A 25,812-nucleotide genomic window follows, 5' to 3' on the forward strand; every position below is an offset into this window, starting at 1 on the left:
CCACTTATTGCTACTTGTCCCAACTTTTTTGGGATTTGTTGACACTGAAATTTTGAATCAACATATTTTTCCTTTAAAATGTTACATTTACTCAGATTAAACTTTTGATCTGTCATCTATGTTATTTACAAATAAAATATTCACATTTGCCATCTCCACATCATTGCATTCAGTTTTTATTCACAATTTGTTTAGTGTCCCAACTTTTTTGGAATCCGGTTTGTGTGTATATATATATATATATATATATATATATATATATATATATATATATTAGTTAGAATTCTACATATACTATATATATACTATACATATATAGTACATATATATAACTATATATATATATATAGTTAGAATACCTAGTTCTAGAATTGCGCCGCTCAAGGTGGCTGCATGTTGGAGCAGCTCTGTTAATTTCATTCTGAGATTTTGCAATTTCATTCTGAGATTTTGCTTTTGGAAACTTTAATTCCTCTTTTTCTGGATGTAAATCCCTTTTTTTTTGGATGATTGTTTCCTCTGGTATCGGATGCTGTGCAGCTGGAAGGATTTTTACTGAAACTTTTTTTAGTTTTGGACATTTGTTATGATACGTAACCATGGCAACAAGGCAGTTTTCTACAACCGACAGCAGCTGATTAACATCTCAAAAGCTCAAATAATATCTCAACTACAACCCAAAATCTCAAGTGAGTTGAAAAGGATGTTCTGTGGATGCATTCTCATCTACCTGCCAGCTGTGCTCGAGTGCCTGACCACTGAGATCATGGAACTAGCAGGAAACACGGCTCATGACAGTGGAAGGACAGGATCGTCCCTCAGCACCTACAGTTGGCTGTCCGTAGCAACAAGGAGCTCAGCAGACTGCTGGGAGGAGTGGCCATCACTCTGGGAGGAGTTCTGCCCGGCATTCGGGCGGTCCTACAGCCCAGGGGAACTGAGAGGCCAGCCGAGTCTGAGTGGACGGATCGGATGGCATCTGCAGCCAGTTTCTTAGGATCCACTGTGGGATGGACTTTTACAAGAGATCCTTCCTGTCTACAGCCATCAGCATCTATAACATCTCTTAATCAAACGAGGATAACGAGTTACAACAACAAATAATTTCCCTTTGGGATTAATAAAGTATTTTTGAATTGAATATATATTATATATGAATGTGTCTGTACAGTGCCCTGAGATGGTTTCTGTTGTGACTTGGCACTATATAAATAAAATTAATTGAAATTGAATTGAAAAACTGGTTAACAGCTCCTTTTCAATTTTTTTTAAACATCTGTTGAAATCTAAGATTCTAAATCATACATTGTAAGATGTTATTCACATTATTTTGTGATCTCTTATGCTCAAAACAGCTGATAACTTACATTCATGTCATACCAAGTTATATGGAATTTGTAAGAGTTTCAAAGTGTTTTTTATTTTTATCATTTACCTTTTTATTTTCTTAATTACATATTTTAAATACAAATAAAACAACATAAGAAACTGCTTGTCTTATACAATGGGGGGCACCTAATTTATGATGAAAGCACCTCTTAGTACACCGTAGTATAGTTTTATTATTTAGACGTTTTATTTCTACAAACTTTGGCTAAGAACAGAACATGACGTCATGTGAATCACTTTCCTCATTAAAACTAAAACAACCTAATTATTAGTTTTTAAAGAGTCCCTTTTGGAACAGATTTTTTAACAAGTATGAGTTAGAAACCCAACAAAGTATTTTGTGTATTTGTGTGAGGGGACCCATTCAATTAATTTTAAGCAAAGTGTTGAAGTAAAAGTAGATTTATTTATTTTGAAGACATTACATAAACCAGATCAACTTTGAGATATTAAATCAACATTTTCAGCTTTACTGTCACTGAGGATTACTTTATACTCAAAATAGGTTATTGATTTATCTACAAATACCACTTCGCATTGGTTATGCCCTTTGGTTTACTGTCAGTTTTTTTTTTATATGAACATACACAAGATTATTTAAATTGTTTTTCAAGAATCTGTGTGGCTTGTGATGTCCTGCCACTCTTTTTTTCTATTCTACTCTTTTGCAGATAAAGATGAGGGGAAAAAGATAGGGTGTTGAAGGGGGTGCAAGAATGATACAGAGATTGATGAGGCAGTAAGAGCAAGAGTAATTACTCTGTGTCCATTCCCCAAGCCAGATTGGCAGACGGCTAATATCACACAGACCCCTGGCCCTGACAGACACCCCCACACACACATTGAGACGCACACCCAAACCCAAACTGGAGAACCATAGATCCTTAACTATTAGTGTTGGATTAATAGTGTGTGGGCCAATTGATTTCTCCATGTTATATTATTCCTGAAGGAACTAGGTTTTTGTATATTAAAAAGGGCTATTTTCCCAAGGACAGTGATTTAGCTGTGCACTGGCTATTTATAAGTAAGAAACATTAGTGTTTTTTAGTGTATGGTGTTTGTAATGGTGTTTGGTTTTGTTTGCTTGCTTGCTTATTTGTTTGTTTGTTTATTCATTTATTTATTTATGTATTTGCTTGTTTATAAATTAGATTAAATCCTTAAATGATTGGTCAACACTTCTCCTTGAAAACATATGATATTGGCTGTTTGGCTTCCCTGTAAACTAAGGTAAAAATGTAGATAAAAGTAGATTACACAGTTAGTTTCAACATTTTGTACCTATGTGGGTTCTTATTAATGATTGTATAGCTTTCTGCAAAATGCAATATTGAATAGCTTGTTTGTATTTATTATATAAAGAAGACTCCTACATTTTATCTGTTCTTTCTAGTGTATCTATAGTTCTCAAACTGCTTTTAGGTGGTGCTTTTAAAAGAAGTCAGCATATCCTTAATTAAGGATATGTAAATTAGGTCTCAGCTGGATTGCACTACTTTTGTGGCAGTGGGATGGGAGAGTCTCTGAGCTTGGCTCCTAATCCTGACTAATTAAGGATTAATTACAATTGATGGGTGTCTTCCACCCCTTAGCATTAATTCACATTGGTGTCCTAGACAATATGTTTGTCTGTTTCACACCATGTCATAAATTCTGGAGAGAAATAGAAACATCAGGGCTGGGAGAGGGAGGGGTCTATACAGCAACCCTAAGATTAGCAGTATACATTGAACACTATGTGTCATTGGTATAGTTTGTGTGTGTGTGTGTGTATATATATATATATATATATATATATATATATATATATATATATATATATATATAATGTATGTTATATATTTATACAGATAGATTCAGTATTTCTGTTAGTCAAAATTAATATTGAGGTATTATGGCCAGCCAGACATACTGTTGGCATGAAGGTTTTATTCTGATCTTAGCAGCTACATATTTGAACTGTGCAGACTTAACCATGTCGCCTCAGTTCTCTCTGGAACCATCTGACTTTGTCATAACGCTTGTTCACTTGTTATAAATGGGCACCGCTCTTCTGATCTATGGCTTAATTGCCACCAAATTTGCATAACAGTGCAAATTAACGACCTCTCAAATGAGCGTTCATTTTTCACAAAGTCTTTAGGAGCTCCTTAAGAGTCTGTGCTAATGAGCGCAGGAGGCAGCTGGCCTGATGAGAGTTGACTGAGGGAAGTTCCTTGCAGTGCTGTAACAAGCCTCCTGCCTAGGTGCTCCTCACCCTCTTGTGACATTTCTGATTCTTTCTTTTTGCATTTTCCTCTCTCTGTCTGTATAATTTTACTGGGTTATTAGGATAACATTATTTCTAACATTATTAGGGTCACAGGTGCTTTCCCGTGTTTGAAATAATTTTTCCTTGTTTTAGCACCTGATATTGACAAAATAATAATTTCAATGAAGACGTTTGTTTATTGATTTTAACTGTACCTAATAATTGATTTATTTCTATCTAATTTGACGGTTTGCCCTCCACTGACAAATCACATTTTACTCAAATGGCATTTGAGCACTACCTGGAATATAATGTCCTTAGTACAATACAATCTATGCGATTTCTGTGAGTTTGGAAGGTAAATGAGCAAGACAATTTCATTTTCTCAAAATCATTTCAGTAAACACAAACAACTAACAAACTGCAATGAGGTTTTAGTTGACATTTCAACTATTTTAACATTAAGCCCATGCCATTTATTTAGATATTTAATTATTTTCTCCATTTAAATTTTATTTTGAGAGGTGAATTTGACTTTTAAGACTGAACTTATGTAAAAAATGTGTGTATTCCTGAACTCTTTGTGATAGAAGATAAATAACACGGACCATTGGCATTCACTGCATGTTTTATTCTACCTTTTTCCCCCAAATTTGTACTTTTTGTGTTCATTGTTTTCATTTATACAGGTAATCAACAAAAATATTTTAATGACAGTTTAAATTAATTTTGAGAAATGACAGTCATAGGAAAAATTAAATGTTTTGTAATCCAGTATGTGGCTACATAATGTAATGGCACAGGTTATATATTCTCCTTTGTATTTATTTGTGGTGTTATCATTCCTTAAGTGTCCAAGCTTCTCCCTCCCTTTAGGTAATTAAGGGCTGATTAATGATGTGTTGGACTGAAGTGTTGTGTTTGCCTATGGTGTGAATTCTCCAATTTACACTTTTGTCAAAGCACACTGTTTACTCGGATTGTTTAGTGTGTTTGTTTGTGTCAGAGTGGGGGGTGGGTGCTGTGTGCAACAGGACTCTTGTGTACTACCCAAACAGATGCCTATTAGCCTGAGCTGCTTAAAGAAGGAATGAACATATGGATTTGATTCATTTAGTTGACTGTCTTCTACAAAAAATATTGATTTAAAGCACTATTAAGCAACCCACATTCAAAATAAATGGCAATGAAGATTAGAATGCCTAAATAAAACAAGCAATACCGTCACATTATGATCAAGACAAATTTTGCATCTCACTGCATCCAATAACTTTGATGCTCTTTATTGCTGTCACCTAAAACAGCTTAACTTTTTTTTTATCTCAATTTTATGTATTTCTGTATGTACAGGTGCTGGTCATAAAATCAGAATATCATGAAAAAGTTTATTTATTTCAGTAATTCCATTCAAAAAGTGAAACTTGTATATTAATTCATTACACACAGACTGATGTATTTCAAATGTGTATTTTTTTAATGTTAATGATTATAACTGACAACTAATGAAAACCCAAAATTCAGTATCTCAGAAAATTAGACTACTGTGAAAAGGTTTAATATTGAAGACGCCTAGTGCTACACTCTAGTCAACTAATTAACTAAAAACACCTGCAAAGGCCTTTAAATGATCTCTTGGTCCAGGTCTGTAGGCTACACAATCATGGTGAAGCCTGCTGACTTGACAGTTGTCCAAAAGACGACCATTGACACCTTGCACAAGGAGGGCAAGTCACAAAAGGTCATTGCTAAAGAGGCTGGCTGTTCACAGAGCTCTGTGTCCAAGCACAGTAATAGAGAGGCAAAGAGAAGTAAAATATGTGGTAGAAAAAAGGGTACAAGCAATAGGAATAACCACACCCTGGAGAGGATGGTGAAACAAAACCCATTCCAAAATGTGGGGGAGATTTACAAAGAGTGGACTGCAGCTGAAGTCAGTGCTTCAAGAACCACCATGCACAGACATATGTAAAACATGGGTTTCAGCTGTCGCATTCCTTGTGTCAAGCCACACTTGAACAAGAGACAGCATCAGAAGCATCTTGCCTGGGCTAAAGACGAAAGGAACTGGACTGCTGCTGAGTGGTCCAAAATTATGTTCTTTGATGAAAGTAAATTTAGCCTTTTCTTTGGAAATCAAGGTCCCAGAGTCTGACGGAAGAGAAGAGAGGCACAGAATCCATGTTGCTTGAGGTCCGGTGTCAAGTTTCCACAGTCATTGATGGTTTAGGGTGCCATGTCATCTGCTGGTGTTGGTCCACTGGGTTTTCTGAGGTCCAAGGTCAATGCAGCCATCTACCAGGAAGTTTTAGAGCACTTCATGCCTCCTGCTGCTGACCAACTTTATTTATGGAGATGCAGATTTCATTTTCCAACAGGACTTGGCACCTGCACACAGTGCCAAAGCTACCAGTACCTGGTTTAAGGCCCATGGTATCCCTGTTTTTAATTGGCCAGCAAACTCACCTGACCTTAACCCCATAGAGAATCTATGGGGTATTGTGGGGTATTGTGAAGAGGAAGATGTGATACACCAGACCCAACAATTCAGAAGAGCTAAAGGCCACTATCAGAGCAACCTGGGCTCTCATAACACCTGAGCAGTGTCACAGACTGATTGACTCCATGCCATGCTGCATTGCTGCAGTAATCCAGGCAAAAGGAGACCCAACTACTGGTAAGTATTGAGTGCTGTACATGCTCATACTTTTCATGTTCATACTTTTCAGTTGGCCAGCATGTTTTAATAAAAAAAAAAAAAATCCTTTTTTTTTTTGGTTTGGTCTTAAGTAATATTCTAATTTTCTGAAATACTGAATTTGGGGTTTTCATTAGTTGTCAGTTATAATTATCAACATTAAAAGAAATAAACATTTGAAATATACCAGTCTGTGTGTAATGAATGAATACAATATACAGGTTTCACTTTTTGAATGGAATTACTGAAATAAATCCACTTTTTCATGATATTCTAATTTTATGACCAGCACCTGTATGTATGTATGCCTTAATATTTTGTTGGATGTGAAAATCAAAATTAGGCTTGAAGGTTTTTATCAAGTGGCTATTTATCGTCACATATGTTTTAATAGTTACAGAAATGTAAGACAGATTTATAAAGTGCAGCTTATGCAGCTTTTATTTTTCCATCACTGTGGTTAAATTGTCTAATGATGTTTTATTTCTTCCTCATTACAAATTGACCAAAGTATTTTACTTTGTCAAATTGGAAAATTTTGTTTTTGTCATGTAACTTTGCACATTTGTGTAACATATTTTCACTGTAAAGGCTGTAATCCTTTTTAATGTAAGGTATTATATCTATTTTTGTATTGAAAGGGGAAACCCTGTTCACGTTTTTTTTTTTTTTTTGTGCACTTGCTCTCGTCTGTGCTCTGAATTGTGTGTATTTCTGTTTTTCTCTCTTTTTGTGTCCTTTTCTTTCTCGCTCACATCTTCTCGTGACTCTTTTTTTTTTTTTCAAATCTCCTTGGTTCTCCTTCTACCCTCTCTATCCTTACCTTTTTTTCACTTCCTTTTTTCCTTCTCTCTCCACCGATCCCTTGCTCTCTCCCAGTGAAAGGCTGAGAATACCCAAGGGAGCTGATGCAATTAAAATGCTAATCCTGTCTGTCTACAGAGAGAGGGAAAGGGGGGGCTGACAGCATGAGGGATTGCGGCTCACATGGAGAACTCGACTGAAATGGAGAACAGGGGGTGGGGGGGCACTGGGGGAGATGTGTGTGTGTGTTGGGGGGGCGGGGGGGGAGTGCGCTGAAAGGGAGAAGGGGGAGGGGATGTGTGTTGGGGGAGACGGAGTGAAAAAGGGGATGCTAGTGAGGGAAAAGACAGACAAGGATAAAGCTTGTGCTGTGAGCTGAGCAATGATATACTGACTGCGTTTAAGCCTTATCTATGCCTATGTGTGGAAGGGATTGCAGTTAATGTACAGCACTACACTATTGGTTGGGTTGTTCACCTTTACCTGCACCACTTTATATTTTGCGTTGTGTTTGTACAGCGCAGTGTTTCCACATTTGCTGTGCAGAAATGAGAATGATTATGTATGCAGTGAGAGCCCAGCTGGATACCCTGAATATTTCATAGTATATGTTTCTCACTTAGTCTCTCAATGCCACACCGCCCAGCTTGGCTTGTAACATATGCATAATGGTGATTTCTAAAAGCTATAGATGTTGGCTATGGGGCTGAATTTGTATTTTATTTATTTCTAAACAATGAGACGAAATGAAAGTATAATTTCTTACAGCATTCTCAAGCCGTTTTCTCTTTGTAAGACACCCAGTCCAATGATAATGTAAAAAGACAGCAATTTAAATTCTGTAGAAAAACAACTTTGCAAGTTTTTGATCTGTGAGTCCAAATGAAAATTATGTTAAACTTTTAGTAATAGTGGGGTTCATATATATATATATATATATATATATATATATATATATATATATATTTGTATTTTTACATGTTTGTTATATGGTGTGTTTCTATGCAAGTTGTACTTTTCTCAACAGCTGCTATGATATCACCAGGCCACTAGACTGTGCATGAGTGCAATTCTGGGTAATCACAGCTTAATTGAAGTAATTAGGGGAATGTAGGGGCATTAGGCTACAGCTGGGGGGCCATAATGAGTCACAGCAAAAAGAGGGGGTCTAGGTGAAATGCTCCAATAGCTACCTTTGCCCTCTTCTTGGTAGGTCATTTGAATGTCTCAATGAAAAGACACATACATATTAAAATACATATTTGTACTATTAAAACCTGCAATCTGATGATCACAGACTTTGAGGTCAGTTTAATCTCTATAACCAGAATGTAAATAAATAAAGTTTATTGAGCAGTTAAAAATATATAGGTTATCTAGCCTAAAAGCACATAGATCGTTCAAATTTTTGAAAGGAAAAAGAAAGAAAGGAGGGGAAAAGATGGGCGAATCAGGGTCATTAGTTCAGGCGACTGGGTCTGCTGCATTCCTAAGCCCTGAGATGGGGGAGCAACACAGCAGGAATGTGCCTTGGGTAGAAAAGAAACGTTAGCGGAGGGGAAAGAAAAAGGCAAGAAGAAACATGTTAAAAAGAAGTGAACAAGAAAAAAAAAAGGTGGACACTATGTTTCAAAAAATCTGTTGCGAATGTAGAAAAAGGAAAAGCAACATTGTACTCATCTGTTATGCCACAGCACAGCTCTACTTGTTTATTGCCACTGTTTCAGTGCTGCAAATTTTTATTGTTTTTATTGTGCTGTACTACCGTATATTAATTTGTTGAGATGTTTATAGCAATGTGAATGGTTGTAACTACAAAATCATAAAATTAACAAAAAAAGACCAAAACAAACGACACACTGCAAGACTTTGGTGGGAAGCCTTGAGTTAATGGTACAACTCCTAATGAGGACAGGTGTCTGCCATCACTCAGTTATCATTCATACCATCTGACTCCTTCTGGCTTTTGGTGGGTTACCTACTGTTAAGTAATTTTTTTACTTTTCTTTCTTAAAATCTTTTTTAATGTTCAGTTTTACAGATCAACGTATATGTATGCTCTTTGTTTGACCCATTATGTCACACTTGTTCTGCCAATTTATTAATCTCAGTATTGTAAAGAAATTTAGGTGTGCAGCTTAGTGTTACAATCACTAATAATTGAACTATAATTACCTGTGTACAATTATTTTTATTTATTTATCAAATGTTAAAAATAAAAAAAAATAAGTGGGATAAAACACTATATACTTACATCCTATAAAGATCTATCCATAAATTATTAAATGGGTCTATATCTTAAGATAACACCACTGAATGTTTCCATTGTTATGTAAATATATTTAATCCGTTATAGAAAATAACTTATTTTCTGTCAGTTTTAAAAAATTTGGCATTTTCCCTAAATAATGGGAATATTGTTTAATTATGAATCAAATGAAAGTTGTTTTTTTTTTGCAATCCACTATCTGTCTCCTCTCATCACATTTATCTTCTAAATTTATAAATGAGTACTACCATAAATGTGATCCATGCCTTGTAATTTCTTAGTTCAAAAAACTTGATACTGTGGTTAGGATATTTAATTGTGGTGGTGGAAGAACTACTCTTACTTTCTGAAGTTGAATGATGGAAAAGCAAAAAGGGCAAGGGGAAATTTAGTAACGTGTTAAAAGCTGCAGGGTCTGAAAAAGATTGTCTAAAACCAAAACTTCTGAAATAGAGTGGTGTCTGTAAGGGTGAGTGTGTGAATGAATGTGTGAAAGAGAGAGAGATGAGAGCTAGGCTGCAGGCTGACAGAGGTCCTGGTATAATACAGTGGTGGAGAGCTGCGACTGATAACTATACTTATGGCCACTGGGGCTCATAGTGACAGCACATGCACTTCCATTACTGGTCTCATGCCTCATGCCCATATCTCTGGCAGCCTGCCACAGAGGAAGCACACTGCCCTCTGCTGGTCATTTAGAAGAAATTCAGACGTTGAAAATTCAGGCAGATGTTGATAACCCTGACTCAGGGGACCTGACTTTGACAAAGCTGCTTCTTTTTGAGTTTTAGCAGAGATGAAGCAAAGCTAAAAAATAGACTTATCCATGTGTGATTTGTTGATTAAAAAATAAAACTGTTAAAGAAAATAAAACTGATAAACGACACTTTCCTAAAAAGAAAATCTAATCTGGGAAGTGTTTCATTACATGTCTGATTCATGTAATTTTTTTTTGTTCTGTTTAGTGCTGAGTATACGAGGTGTGCAGGAGGAGGACCCCCCAGATCCACAGATCATGAGGTTGGACAACATGTTGCTTGCAGAAGGTGTGTCAGGACCAGAGAAAGGTGGAGGATCAGCTGCAGCTGCTGCAGCTGCTGCAGCAGCAGGAGGCTCACCCACCGATAGCAGCATTGAACACTCGGACTACAGAGCCAAGCTTACCCAGATTCGTCAAATATATCATTCTGAGCTGGAGAAATATGAACAGGTTTGTTCAGAGTAGACAAATTATTATATAGCTTTCATTTGTTAGTTTTGTTGGGCTTCACAACACAAATGCAGAAACTATATAATATAGAGCACAAAGCAAGCATTAAGATTTATTTTGCATATAAGTTCATGCTGTTTGGAGGATAAACAACCATAAACTGGCTTGTTGGACCTTACTTTAATAAGCACTTTTAAACTATTCAGCACTACATGACTCTTCCTTTTGGCTTTAATAGAAACTGCTGTGGTTATGTTTGAAGCTACAACTTATGCATGAACTCAACCACATGTCTAAGGCAGCAAAAAGTGGGGCTATATTATAGGCTGTAAAAAATTTTATCATTATCCAGTTTACCAAAAATTGATGATGAAATTTGTGTACTAGTAAGCCCCTAACAATGCAATTTAAAATGTGATTATTTTTTTTTTAATTGGTCATGCATTAGAATATTAGTATAGAAAAATCTAAAATTATATCAATACATTTGGTTTGGAATTAGTTTAAACACTCTTGAGCATCAAAAAATCAATATGTTCGAATTTTTGTCTCGCAGCAAAACATTTAATCATTTTGAGTTTTAATGGTTTAAATGGTACTAGGAATTCACAAACCCAGTATCATATTATTCTGTCTTTCATGGCTAGGTGAAATCATCTGTCAGTAAAGAACTCACTCACTGAGGTCTCATCAAATACAGGACAACCTCTGCTTCGCCCCATCTTTGACAATAGCGTTTCACCCTTTCTCCTTTTTTTTTTTTCCCCCAAGGCCTGCAGTGAGTTCACCAACCATGTAATGAACCTGCTGAGGGAGCAGTCTCGCACACGGCCCATCTCTCCCAAGGAGATTGAGCGCATGGTGGCCATAATCCACCGCAAATTCAGCTCAATTCAGATGCAGCTCAAACAGAGCACCTGTGAGGCTGTCATGATTTTGCGTTCACGCTTCCTTGATGCCAGGTCTGTCTGTGTGTGTTTGGCTGATATTTCTATATAATAATGTATAGAATAGCTCATTTTAAAGCTGTAGTTAATGGAGTACCTTTTGTCCAGACATGTACATACAGTACTAAAGGTTTGTTCATTATCTCTGTCTGTCAGACGTAAAAGACGCAACTTCAATAAGCAAGCTACAGAAGTGCTGAACGAGTATTTCTACTCCCACTTATCTAACCCTTACCCTAGCGAGGAAGCAAAAGAAGAACTGGCCAAAAAATGTGGGATCACTGTGTCTCAGGTAAATTACATTCATAACCATAAGAATAGCAAACGGAAAATCTTTGTGGTAGAAAAAATTGTTATTTTGTTTAAAAATGCTTTAGGTAATCATCATTTATGTTGGATACTTAAAGAGTATGTTGGAAAATAATTTTTAGGTAATTTTCTTTTGCTTGAGGTGCAAGTTAATAAAACAATTAAACGGTGAGCATAAATAAATGAATCTCCAAAACAATTTTTAGCTGAGAGGAGCACAGCAGCTAAATTACTGCAAATTAATCAATGGGTTGAAATCTAAATCCATCTGTTCCTTAGGTCTCTAATTGGTTTGGCAACAAGAGAATACGCTACAAGAAGAACATTGGTAAGTTCCAGGAGGAAGCAAACCTTTACGCAGTAAAGACAGCGGTGGATGCTGCCAATGTGTCGGCACAGGCCAGCCAGGCTAATTCTCCGGCAACGCCCAACTCAGGTACCTTTCACCATCATGTTTTTCCATCTGGTCATGCTGTAGCAAGTTAGCTATTTGAGGGGTTTTTTTTTTCTTCCTGTTTTCAATTTTTAACTCGAGCTGAACACAAACGTAGAACAGAAGAAAAGGAGCATGTGCTTTTTCCATACGTTTTTTTTTATTACTATTGGTTTTACCAGTGAGCACTTGATACTGTTTTGTTTCCCAGTTGTATTTGGTTTGTTAACATGTTATTCCCATCTATAAAATGTATGTTTGTGGCTCACTTGTTTTGAACACAATAAGTTGCCATGGGGCCTCATGTATCAATGGTACTTATGCACAGAAAGGTTGAGTGCTCCAGGTTCCACATACCGTACTTGTCGGCATGTATCAAAACGAACATTCGTAATAGTGTGCATAAATATATGCACACTTCTGAACTACCATGAGAGTGCGCTTACCGCCATGCAAACTTTCTCAGTCCACAGTTTTAAACAAAGTACTGAAACTACAAAGTACTCTGAAATGTGACTCCATAGGGTTTTCTGAATTTCAGGGGTACACAATTTTTTTTTTCACGAGTTTGAACATTTATAGTTTGAATCCGAATAAGGGGACTTGGACTACATTGAACCCCATACAGCATAACATACAACCCATCTCACAAAGTATCAAAACAGCCTCACTCCATTGTAAACTGTAAAGTTTCTTATCTTTATTGTCAGATGTAAACATGCGTCACTGACCGCACACCTGTAAGGCCCACAGACGGATGAGGATCATCAAACGTGTGTGAATTATCTAAGGGGCATTTCACGCTCACTGAGAAGAAAACAATTTCAAATCAGCAAATTGATTCAGAACAACTCACCTGTGATGATTCCTCAGAGCAGCAAGGTGCAGACCATCTCATTTGTCCATAAATAGCTATGTAAAGTTGTTAGTAATTGTAGGACGACGACAGCTGTGGTGCTGTAACAGAACATCACCACAAGAGGAATTGGGAGGGAGCATGTTTAGAGGATCACACTGATCAAACATGATTTCATATTCCATCCTGAGCTGTACCATGCCAGCTGTATGGGACAGCCTCATCCATATGATGCCCAGATATAATAAATTCCCTACACCATGGCTGAATCGCTTTGTTGAAGCGCATCAAGTCGTTTCTTCACAGCAACTATTTAAAGAATAAGCTAAGATTTACCAAGCTCCTGAATGTGTCTGTGTTTACAGTAATTATTAAATGCATGCTTAAAGTTGGAAATGCCTCAGAATCAAAGGTGCGCCACGGATCTGCGCCTCTATTAATTTAATAAAAACCAACGACAACACACACACATTCCTCTGTGCACATGTGTGGCAAACATGTTTTTACACCCACCACTTATTTAGGAGCATCTCTTGACTCACATTTATTAAATTCCTTGTCAGGAAAGGTGTTTCATGAGCGCTCAGTTCCACAGTCAGTGGGATGTATGATTGAAAGGTGCACACAATTAGATAAATCAGAACATTTCTACGCGCGCACATTTTTCTGATTTTGTCCCTACGCCAACTTTCAATATGAAACCTGCACCTTTTGACACATGAGGCTCCAGGTCTTTGACATTCTGTTATATATTTTGTTTCTATAAGAATGAAGTTTCTCGTTCTGTTGCTCTGAGTTAACTAAACTTCTACAGGCCTTTTTTTTTTTACTGAACTTTCTGGCTTTTAAATCATTATACCATAACTGGCACGTTGTAATCTAATGCTTGCCTCCATGGTCAATTAGAAACGTAATCATTTGGTCATGGCTTTTGGTATTGTTTTCTTGAATTCAAAATTTGTGCTGGTCATCTGATTCAGGTTTTGAAATTGACTAAACTTGAACACAGGGCTGGATATTAATTTAAAAGCAAATTATTACAGAAAGAGGAGAATGTGTCAGCTATGTAGCATTTTTTGTTTCTCCACCAACTGAAGTTTATTCACACAGTAATTAAATTGCTCCTCAGAGTTTTTGTATTGCAAATGGACATTTAATTTGAATGAGGGAGAAAACTGAAACATCTGCTGTAGCTGAATCCAGGCTGGGGGAAAAATGACAGCAAATGATGTATGTTCAGTTTAAATCCAGAGCTGTGTTGACAACTTCATATGTACATTGCAATCTAAAACTGGCGTGTTTGTTTGTTTTTCAAGTAATACTTCAATTGTATTTGAGAATATAAAACAATTAGTGGGCTGAAACAGCCTGTAACCTTTAAACATTTACAACATTAACAGCTTCACATCCTCTATTATTACCAGTCTGCCTCTTAACATGACCAGAAGACAACAAATTCATAATCTCACAGGAAGTGATACATGTTGGTCACTCTCAGTTCTCCAACTTATTCAACGTTTGAGAAGCTGATTATATATTCCACATAGTACTCAGTTAAGGCTGGAAAATGTGTTTGAAACTCATAGCAACTTGACAAACTATTCCTTTGGAGAAATCTTTACATTTAAGTATGTAAAATTACTTATAAGAGTAATTACAATGGTGTCCTTATATGAAGGTTGTTGAACAATTGTATACTTAGTTTGTGTCTTTGACAGTAGTAATAAATGATTCCGCTGTACTGTAATTTGATTGACAAAAAGTATCTTTAAAAAATAGACATACACTCACACACTACCTGGAGGGTTACAAGGGTCATACAGATTTTCTCACACAGGTGACACTTACCTTGGCCTGCATTCCCTCAACGGTGAGGGTCTGAACTTCGCCCCCTCTCTACAGCCTCAGGTATGCAGTGAGGGCCGCTGTAGAGTTGATCTCAGTGGTGCTAACCTAATCACCAAGCATCCCTGTGTGCCTCCCCATAGCTTAGCTCCTTTTGACCTTCCCTTGGATTTTGCCCTATCCATACCTTTGACCACTAGCTCCTGCTCCACATAGTACAAACTGACCATTTTTTGATCTGAGAACTTTGCAAAATATAAACCTTATGAAGAATTGTTGCTTGCTGCTATTTAAATTTGTGGTAGTTATCTTTATTTATATACAGTATATAGTTTACATAGGGTCTGCCTATGTTCAGAACTTGTTTAAGGGCTTTAGTAGTGTTTTAGTACTATTCAGTACTATTTTAATGGACAGCATTCAGCTGGAATAATCCAACAGAATAAAACTAGAGTTTAAATAGGTTTTTCATTAATGGTCAGTTTATTTGTCCCTACGTTTGTGACTCCTCTAAAGGTATTCAGGCCTCCTGTCTTTGTCAGTCCTCGTTTTCTCAACCTGAACCAAACAAACATCCTGCGTTACACCATATGTCCACCCTCTTACCCTATGTAGTCCATTAAGACACATTTTTAAACTATGTTGATATTGGATCTATTTGTGCTAGTTTGAATGAGTCCACAGGTTTATGCTGAATGTCCTATACAGTCAAATTATTAACAATAAATGTAGAAAATTGTGTTTTAGCCTTTTTAATAGTTTGTGTAGAGTTTGATGCGGATTACTTTTTTTTTTAATGCAGATGGATTTTCACGTTCTTTCACATTTGTTTGTGGGTGCCTTCTGCATGGTCATTTGGTTAATATTCCAAGTATGCTCATGGTTTTGTACAAATATTTTGTTTCTGATAGGTGGATACCCTGCACCGTGCTACACACCTGACGGACGGTTATGAGGAGTTGTCGAGTAGTGGCCTCTTCATCCCTCATCGTCTGGATGTTAGTACCAAATGAAAGCCACTGCTGTGCTTTGGATGTTTCTGTAGCTGGCATTTGACATTTTGGTTGTTTCTATTAAAGGATAGTAAACAAAGGCAAATTAAGTAAAAATTTTGCTCAAACTATAATTATGTCTAACTTTAATAACTTATTAAAAAGTTAAGGAATAAAGAGGGAAATAGTTTTTACAAAATATTACATAATACATTAATATTTGTCGTGTTGGGTTTTGTAACAGGTCCTCTTCTACCAATCATTATAAATTATAAAGTAAATGTATTTAAAATACCCCTACTAGCCAAGCTGAGATTGTTTTTTTTAATTTGTAACATGTATACAATGTACATTACTACATGCAGAGCTCAAAATAGTCATAAATCTAAAAACACTTCAAAAGATTGTTGCAATTTAAAGCTATTTTCAGAGACGGTACAAGAGTTTTAAATCAAACGCAGCTTGCATTCGTTTGCTTTTAAGGTTCCTCATAATGTAAAGTACTGGGATGCAAAGAATGATGTGAGTGAATGAGAATTGACAGCTATGAAGCAAACAGTTTGGGGAAGAAAGTAAACTGTCAGCTCTAGTTGTGTGTGGTTTTTTAAACTGTTGCTTTCTTTTAAGAAGAAAGATCATTCTGACTCTTCTTCCTGCAGTCTCCAATTCTATGCTTGAAATGGCAACCACTGTGAACCATTTCTGTCATATAAACCAGATACTTGATTTTATAATTAAATTATTTTAGAAAATTTAAAGTCATTCATAAAGGAACGGTTGGATAAATAATTACCCTACTTATTCAAATAAACCAATCTGAGGACACAAGAAGATTTTTAAACTGTCGTTACTTGCAAGAGCAGACTGTCATGAAACAGGGTTTCATACATGTCCAAAGTTACATGCTCTGTGCCTCGTCATGAGAATCTGCACCGGACAGTGAGAGAGCAGTGTTTTTATAATGCACGCTTATCAGACAGAGGCAGGGCAAGACGACCTCTGCTTCCCAGCTTACAGACTCTGAGGCGTCCTTGGAGTTATCAGGTGCGCCTGCAAACTCCTCTCTGAGGAAAACCAACGCTCTGAACTCACACACATTCATTTAACATTAGTTAATGACAAACATCCATAAACGTTTACCAAAATTCTCCTGACAGAAACTATTTGCTTTTTTTCCAGTCGGATTAAATCTGTTATCATTCTGGTATCTTGAGACTACTAGTAAATCATTTGGGCTTTGGAGCTAATTAAAACTGATTTTAAAAGGCCAACTACAAATTCTTCATGCTGAATTTTTTTTCTGCTCTGTCTGCAGGCTAACAGCTGGCAGGACACCACCAACCCCCCCTCAGTCACCTCCCCTCCTGGTCCTGGCAGTGTCCACTCTGACACCTCCAACTGATTTGGTGGCTCGTTTTTTTTCACCTTTGCTTCATTCCCACTGCGGTCTTCTCTTTTAACCATCTTTTGTCCTTATTTTGCATTTCTTCCTCATCAACAAGCCTCACAACGTTGTAAACAAATGTCACGCGCACGTGCTGTGCTGGAACAAAGGACAGCTGTACAGTAGTTAAGAGGATTTCTCCCTTCAGCTCTATTCCAGCGCTCCAATCTTCATAAGTCACAAAGGGGAACGGAGCACACGGATACTAAGAAAAAATCCTTTCTGTCGAGGAGTTTTGGAAAACCACTGATCCAGCTGTGTAGATGATCATGATGTCTGTACATTATGTGTATATGCACGTTAACTTTACACAGTACTCTCAGCTTGTTCATGTGCCGTTGACCTCTACATTCAACTCTTTGCTTTGGGAAACTGTGTGTAATTGCCCGTATCTACTGAAGCCTTGGCATCTGACAGTCAAACTATGGATACGGACCACGAGGGAGCTCTGCTCACCTTGCTTGTACCAAAGTGCTGCCCCAGTGTTCCTCTGAGATTACCCTCTGCCAGCTCAACACAAGACACAATCGCATCTTCGTGTCCTTAAAACTTGATGTGTCATCCTGTTAGGATTTCAAAAAGAATAACTGCGATATGCACAAAGGTGCATGCATCGATTCACCAAACACATATCACAACTTTTCAGATGTTTTCATATTGAGCTGACATAAAAGGTGTGTCAAGCACAAATGTTGGCATCCTTGTTATGAGCTTATACCTTTTTTTGAACGATACTTGGGTGGATCACTTTCTAACCACAGCAGGACAAGTGATAATTGGGTTGATGAGAAGAGGAGAATGAAGGCAGAGAGAGAATATCTTTGGTTGAGTGGCTGTAACTACCAGTAATAGCCCTTTTTGTTGCTAACCAATAGAGGGTGTTGGTAGATGGCTTGTAGAATTTACTTCTTACTTTCTTGTTTACTAGTTTATTTGATTGTAGGCTATTTTTTAATGCTGTTTCACCAAGAATGCACCAGCCACCACCAAAAATTACTTCACTAAAGCATCTTAATGACAAGAAAAGGGTGAAAAGATTGTGGGGCATCGATGTGTTATTGGGACAAACGTGACATGAATTTAGAAATGTGACTGTCTTCCATGCATGTAGGACTTCTAGGTGTGAAATCGTTTTCATTTATTCTTCCGAGTTTTTAGCTTAAGTTTTCTTAACAAAAAAGGTAAAATTATTACAGTCAGACCAAAAATGATAAAATGCATCATGTATTACTATGATGTGTGTCTGTGTGGGCATGTGTACAGGGTTCAAGGGAGGTCTTATTCACACTGGCTGGTGCCCATTTGAACTTTGTAAGCATTATTTAGACTTGGCGCTTCCACCAGCTAATAGCACATAAGATGGGGTTCAGCTGATTTATTTCCCATCTTGTAATGTTTAAGCTCGAGAGCCCAAGGCAACACATCACAACCTATTGTTGTACCAAAACCAAAAATACCAAGTTCAGAAATGTAATAATGCTATTCTGTCTCTTTAAAGTTGGCGCACAGCCATCCTCTTACGTTTGAGGAGGGGAGGGATTATATTTGTATCTGTGTCTTTTTGTGGTGTTGTCATGCCTCGAGTTGTTTTATTTTATTTGTTTATGCTTTGTTATGGGGCTTACCTAAGTTTCTGGGTGGAGTGAACACATCACACCTGTAAGTTCATTGTCAGCATAACAGAAATGTACTCCCCTTTTATCTAACCTTTAATAACCTCTGGTTAAAAAATGGTTTTTGTTCTGTAGCCAATAGGGCAAGGGCTGCTCTGTTACCAAAAAAGGCAGCACTGGGTGTAGTAAACGCTTGCTTGTGAGACAAACCTGCAACATTTTGGGGATTTTCATCTTTTAAAAGCTATTTTATACATTAAATGTTATTCAAATAACAAAGCATTTTGATAGTAAGGTAAAGCCTTATTAGGATTTTGTTCAAACGTGTTACAGAACAGGACCTGAGCTTGAAAGCTAGTCACGTTAAACTTCTTTAGTTACTCGCAGCAGTTTGTACAGCTGCATCATGGGTAATGTTGTCGCCACACCAAAATCATGCGTGCCCCTTTTTCTACCTGTTGTAATGGATGTCACTGTACAGTTTGTGTAATGTTTCAGTATTTTTTTTTTCTTTTTATAAAAAAGTTGAGATATATCTCACAATATTCAATAACTCTGTATCACCTTTGGATATTATTTAGGTCTTTTGTTATGTAACCAAGTTGCAATGTAGGGTTAACAAACGTAACGTGGTGCTGTGGAACTATTATAAATCTCTTGATTTGACCCCCCCACCCCCACCCCTCTCATTTAGTTTGATTGCTCTTTCATTTACGCTCATTCAACAAATAGGACACTTAATTTCAAAACACTAATCATTAAAGCCAAACACCAGATGTCAATATATCCTATTTGTGAACTTGTGCTTTTTGCAGCAGAGCTGTAACTCTTAACATTTAAAAACTTATTTGTATGCTGTCAAACATTTTGATTTTGAGTTATGAGTTCCACAGCACCAAATGGCTTTATGAACTTTTTTGATTTCTTTGTTTTTATTAGTATATTTGTATCTCCCTTTCCCCCTGTATTTACCCCTCTCTCTACCTCTGTCTTTCCATTTCTCCTGTATATAACCCCACCGTTTTCAGACTTGTGAGTCTGTATAAACTCCTTTTATACCTCAACTTTAGAATCGATCTAGAAAGAGTAAAACAAAAACGAAGAATATGACAAATTGTAGTGTTCTTAATAGAAAATTAATACAAATAATTTAGTGTGATTTTTTTTTTTTTTTTTCCTTCAGTATTTCATTTTAGGAGTGTTTCATTTTATAATTTGTCACAAATGCTCTTGTGATAGTCAAATGTAATAAAAGGAGAGATTGCACCATTTGACGATTGGTGATTTATTTATTTATTTTTATATATACACAAACTGAAACGTCTTTCTGCAGCTCTGGCAGGAAATTGGCAGCTGTTCTTCAAGTCAAAAACTATAAAAACAAAAATCAAAATATTTACTCAGAATATTTTATTTTTCCATCTGCCATCTCTACGGTCGGTGTGTCCTGAAGCTTCCACTCTTCTGAACAAGGTCAAAGGTTTTCTGTAAACAAATTCAACAATAGTATACTCAGCTGGGTTAGACGAATATTTCTAAAGTCAGCCGTTTCACAAGTTATTTCAGATAATTTGGAACAAAAACGTTTACATTAAGTTGTAAAAGTACTCATCCACTTTTAGTATTTATTTTCTCTTAATTTGTTGGTTTACAATTTAAACTGATTTTCCCACGGCATAATGCTGCCACTACCATGCTTCAAGGTAGGAATGGTGTTTTCAGCATGATGGGAGCTGGTGGATTTGCCTCAGCTGTGGCGCTTTGTGTGTGTATAGATATATATAATAAATCCATGTTTTTCTCATTTAGCTGTTAATCTGGAGTACTTTTGAATTAGAAGTGAAGTAAATTCCAAGTTGTAAGGCAACAACGCAGACTAACAAAAGAGACAAATAATGTTGCAAGGCAGTGCAGATAAAATCACATCTTCCCGTCAAATTCACAACAAAAATGCCCTCAAATCCAGCTTTAGCAGAGCAACGTGCAACAACGTGTTTAATCAGAAATCGGGAGGCGTGCAAGAAGCTTAAAAATAGAATGCCGCAGACAGGAAGTGTCATGAGTGGAAACAGAATGTGGAACTTTTATTTTGCAGAACTGCATCTGGTTGTTCTATGTGGTTGTTACTCTTTAAGCGTTACCTCCGTTAGTGGGGAGTCGATCTCGATGGGCGAAGACACCTGCTGCCGATCAACACCTTTCCGACACAAGCAGCACAGGATCCACTTGAACGTCCGCCGCATCTCGTCGTCCCGCAGAGAGTAAATGATTGGATTGACCAGAGAGTTGCACTCTGCTATCACCAAGCAGTACTTCTCATATTTCATGGCGTTGCTGCGTTTACCCAACAGGCCGTCCATTAGGAGAATTATGAGGCCGGGTGTCCAGCAGATTACAAAGGCCCCTGGTGAAAAGTGGATTTTTTTTTAGCTAACAATGAATGTAGAGAATAATAATTATATGCACATTTTTCGCTGAACCGCTAATGTAACATGACTCCAGTCTACGTTGCGTCATACTTCCTCGATTGTTTAGTTTGTTCTTAGCTGGTATGTAGAACAATGTATCTGTCAGGAAATGAGTCACCTGTGCAGTCAACACAGATCAGGACAAGATAATTGGAGATCAGTGGAATTTTCTAACCTAGAGTTAAATCGGTGTTCACAAAAGCAGAAAAAATCTCAGAACTGGTTTGTGGAGCCATATCAGTCATGCAGAAATCATGATAAGCTTCTATTCAACGACCTAAAGCACTAATACTTTTAAAATGGTACTTGAAGTTCAGAAGAACAGATAAATAAATATGAAACCAAATCTACACAATTTGTTTCTCTCAGATGGTGTGTCCTTAAATTAAAAACTGAAATGCAAAATTTGTGATTGGCTTGAAAACTATTCGAGTTAAACTACTTCAGTTTGCACCATTTGATATAGTTGTGGTAAGTACCTTTACAAACATTTAAGTCATTAGGTTTCTGGTGACATGAAAGGCTGCGCAACAAGCTTCACAGAGATCATGCAGACGCTGCTCGTTCTCACCCAGAATCATGGAAATGGTTTTCATCAGGTTGACAACCGTCTGGTTGTGTCGCATCTCTGAGGTGTGCTGAGACATGTCCCGACCCTGGCGCTTCACGTAATAGAAAATACGAGCGTACACGGCCACCATGATGAAGAAAGTGAGCAGGTTGAGAACTGCCCAGAAAATGAGAAAGCGGCGGCTGTAGAGGGGCGCGACAGTGGAGCAGTCATCGAGATCACATTCACAGTTCCAAAGGGTTGAGGGAACCAGACCCATAATGATTCCTATGGCCCAGATGCAAACTATGAGTAGCACCACACGCCTCTTGGTCATGTTGCTGTGTAGCTGCATGGTGATGATGGTCTGGTGGCGCTCCACAGCCACAGCTAGCAGGTTGGCTACAGAGGCAGTCAGGCTGATGTCGATTAAAGCCCCACGGATGTACCACTGCTCCTTAGAAAGCATTCGAGTCCATGGGCCTGTGTTCAACATCAGGTTAGCGTAGGCGAGACCTGCAAACAGGTCTGCTGCTGCCATGTTACCCAGGAGGTAATAGATGGGGAAGTGGAAGCGGCGGTTCTTGAAGATGGCTACCATCACCAACAGGTTGGCCAGGACTACAATAAGACATACGGTCAACCCCAGTCCGATGACTAAAAAGTCCCGTACGGTCCACTTTTCTCTGATTTCCTTGTCCACCCTGTTGTAGAAGAAGGTGACATTTTCATTGGAGTAGCAGGTGTTCCCCACATTGTTTTCAGAGACCATAACTGCAGACACAAGTAGAAAAAACAAGTTCTATAAACAGATTCACTCCCCGACCTGGAATATCGTACGAATTTATAATAATAATAATAATAATAAAGCTTGTTGAACTTTTAAAACGGTGACTCTGTAAATATTATCATTAAAAAAAAGTGTGGTTCACAGTTGACATGCTTTCATAAATGTTATCAAAAATCTGCATTATATGTAGATCTTTCAACATTTATTTTAGTGATTTCTTTAAAGTTTTTCCTGCAAAAATAGAGCACTCGAATCAATTTATCTATTATGACAATCAACAACACCTCTGATGATTAAAAAGTAAGGACAAAGTAGGCCTTTATATTAATTAAATAATGTTTTAGCACGTTTCAGTGAACCTTGACAAATCTGTTTCCTCCACAGCCCCTGTCACATGTGGAGTCCCCCAAGGATCCATTCATGGACCCATTTTATTTTACATTTATATGCTTTTTTATTTTATTAAAAAAAAAAAAAATTTAACATCTTTTCACGGTTACACAGACAACAGTCAGATCTATCTTCAATTGAAGCACAGTCAGTATTTCCCTAAAACCACTGTTCGACTATTTCACTGAGGTTGTGGCTCCATGAGAATACAACTGAAGCTATTAATAGACCCAGTGCAAACCGCAGCTCTTCTACACATCTGGGTAGCCTGCAGCCATTTGAAAAATCTTGTGGGAAAAATTTGGAGGTGATATTTGATTCAAAATTTAACCCTGAGAAACAGAATAGTTCTTTAGATGTCCCTATTTATATTGAGGCTTTTATCTGAAGTGAAGTAGTTTGAATTATTTTATGACTTTGAACGAGGGATTCATGCTTTTATTACCTCCCAGCTGGATTACTGGAACTCTGTCAGTCAGGCTGACCTTTCACGACTGCAGTTAGTTCAGAACGAACAAAAAAAAGTGTGAACACATCTCCCCGGTGCTCGCTTCCCTTTGTTGGCTCCTTGTTATATTTAGAATATTTTAAAAGTTTTATTGTTGACCTTTAATGGCCTGAATGGACAGGTTTCTCTATCTCTCTCTGACCTCCTGCAGATCTCTTAAATCTAATGATCATTTGCTTTTAGCTGTCCTGAGGTCTCGGATGGTCCACAGAGGTGATCGGCCCTTTTCAGTTGTAGCTCCGAAACTGTGGAATCCACTGCCCCTTCATAGAAGACGAGCTTAAGTCTCATCTTAAAACACATTTTCACTCACGGGTTATTAATTACCAGAAAGGTCTGGAATGGGAAGAGAAGCATCACTGGTCAGAAAAAGACTGCAGCAGTGATGGGAGGAGACCAGCAGAAGACCAACAACAGGTTTGACGTTGTGAACACTGCACACCCCTCACCCATACCTCCAACACCTTCAAGGGGTACACCACACCTCCTAGACAACCCCACCCCTCCTCATCATCAACATAATGGACCCCAGCTGCAACCCCCTTCACCTAACACCCCTCCCCCTCCACCATCATTGTCTTCCCAAAACACATCAGAGCCTCCAGTCCCCATCAGCAGGGAGGCTGTGAGGATGGAGCTCAGCCGTCTACGTCCTGGCAAGTCTGCAGGTCCAGATGGATTGAGCCCTGAACTCCTGAAAGGATGTGCAGTTCAGCTGTGTGATGTTTCCAGCACATTTCTCACCTGAGTATGAGGGTGGTTCCTGCTCAGTGGAAAACAACATGCCTGGTCCCAATGCTGAAAAATAACCACCCAAACTCACACAGTGACTACAGACCTGTGGTCTTGACATCACATGCCATGAAGTGACTGGAGAGGCTGGTCCTGAAGCACGTCAGATCTGTGGTGGAACCATAGCTGGACCCCCTACAGTTTGCATACCAGCCACGCATTGGAGTTGATGACGCCATCATCTACCTGCTGCACAGAGATAACGCACACACCTGGACAGGGCAGGCAGCATTGTGTGTCATGTTCTTTGACTTCTCCAGTGCTTTTAACACCATCAGACCTGCTCTACTCTGCAGTAAGCTCCTGGACATGCAGGTGAATGACTCGCTGGTCACCTGAATCAGAGACTACCACACGGGTCGGCCACAGTATGTGAGGCTAAAGAACACCGCCTCGGACACCATACTGAGTAGCACAGGAGCGCCTCAGGGGACGGTCCTCTCACCCTTTCTGTTCACACTCTACATCTCGGACTTAAGGTACAACTCACAATCCACTCACAATCCTGCCATCTGCAGAAGTTCTCAGATGACTCGGCCATTGTGGGCTGCATCATTGGACCAGGAAGCTGAATACAGAGGTGTGGTGGACAGAACCACCCGCAACTCAACATTGGAAAAATTAAAGAGCTGCAGGTGGACTAATCCCCAACCCTATCAACATCAAGGGTACTAAGGTGGACACTGTGGACTGCTACAAGTACCTGGGGGTCCACCTAGACAATAAACTGGACTGGACAGCTAACACCAACGCCCTCTACAAGAAAGGGCAGAGTTGCCTTTTTCTTCTGAGGAGACTCAGGTCCTTTAACATCTGCAGGACCATGCTGCAGATGTTTTACCACTCGGTGGTCTCCAGCATCTTCTTCTATGCTGTGGTGTGCTGGGGCAGCAGGGTGAAGAAAGCTGATGTCAACAGACTCGATAAACTCATCAAGAAAGCTGGGGGTGTCTCTGACAGAGGTGTCTGAGCAGAGGATGCTGAGGAAACTGCTCCAGATCCTGAACAACACGTCACACCCCCTGCATGACACACTGGACTCTTACCGCAGCACCTTCAGTCGTAGACTGAGACCACCGAGGTGCTCCACAGAACAGGAAGTCCTTCCTCCCTGTGACTATCAAAATTTTAACTCCTCCCATTTTCTACACATAGGACAATAAAATTAATCCTGTACTACAATAAACACTTTAATGTTTCTGTCTACACCTGACCTGTTTTAGAACTTAATTGTTGGTATTTTTATATTCTGTT

The 25,812-nt window shown here is 38.2% G+C and overlaps 2 protein-coding genes across 3 annotated transcripts in view; one reads left to right on the plus strand and one right to left on the minus strand.

Moving 5' to 3' along the window:
• The window catches only part of pbx4 (pre-B-cell leukemia transcription factor 4), a 41,754-nt gene extending 21,440 nt beyond the window's left edge, over positions 1-20,314 (plus strand). Inside the window, exons 3-9 of one of the 2 annotated variants that reach the window (XM_037689073.1) lie at positions 10,377-10,621; positions 11,393-11,583; positions 11,725-11,860; positions 12,157-12,313; positions 14,971-15,074; positions 15,923-16,009; positions 17,319-20,314. In XM_037689073.1, coding sequence (XP_037545001.1) covers positions 10,377-10,621; positions 11,393-11,583; positions 11,725-11,860; positions 12,157-12,313; positions 14,971-15,074; positions 15,923-16,009; positions 17,319-17,405 — 1,007 coding nt within the window. In that variant the 3' untranslated portion in view covers positions 17,406-20,314. The remainder of the gene's footprint in view (positions 1-10,376; positions 10,622-11,392; positions 11,584-11,724; positions 11,861-12,156; positions 12,314-14,970; positions 15,075-15,922; positions 16,010-17,318) is intronic. The other variant, XM_037689072.1, reaches the window with a different exon arrangement.
• An 81-nt stretch (positions 20,315-20,395) lies between these two features.
• The window catches only part of lpar2a (lysophosphatidic acid receptor 2a), a 6,321-nt gene continuing 904 nt past the window's right edge, over positions 20,396-25,812 (minus strand). The window contains exons 2-4 of the mRNA XM_037689071.1: positions 22,100-22,852; positions 21,202-21,464; positions 20,396-20,545 (exon numbers count right to left, since the gene is read on the minus strand). Of these exons, the coding sequence (XP_037544999.1) occupies positions 20,492-20,545; positions 21,202-21,464; positions 22,100-22,850 (1,068 nt within the window). The 5' untranslated portion in view covers positions 22,851-22,852 and the 3' untranslated portion in view covers positions 20,396-20,491. The remainder of the gene's footprint in view (positions 20,546-21,201; positions 21,465-22,099; positions 22,853-25,812) is intronic.

This window comes from Nematolebias whitei, chromosome 15 (genome assembly GCF_014905685.2).
Source record: "Nematolebias whitei isolate Nwh7 chromosome 15, NemWhi1, whole genome shotgun sequence".
In the NCBI taxonomy this organism is placed as follows: domain Eukaryota; kingdom Metazoa; phylum Chordata; class Actinopteri; order Cyprinodontiformes; family Rivulidae; genus Nematolebias; species Nematolebias whitei.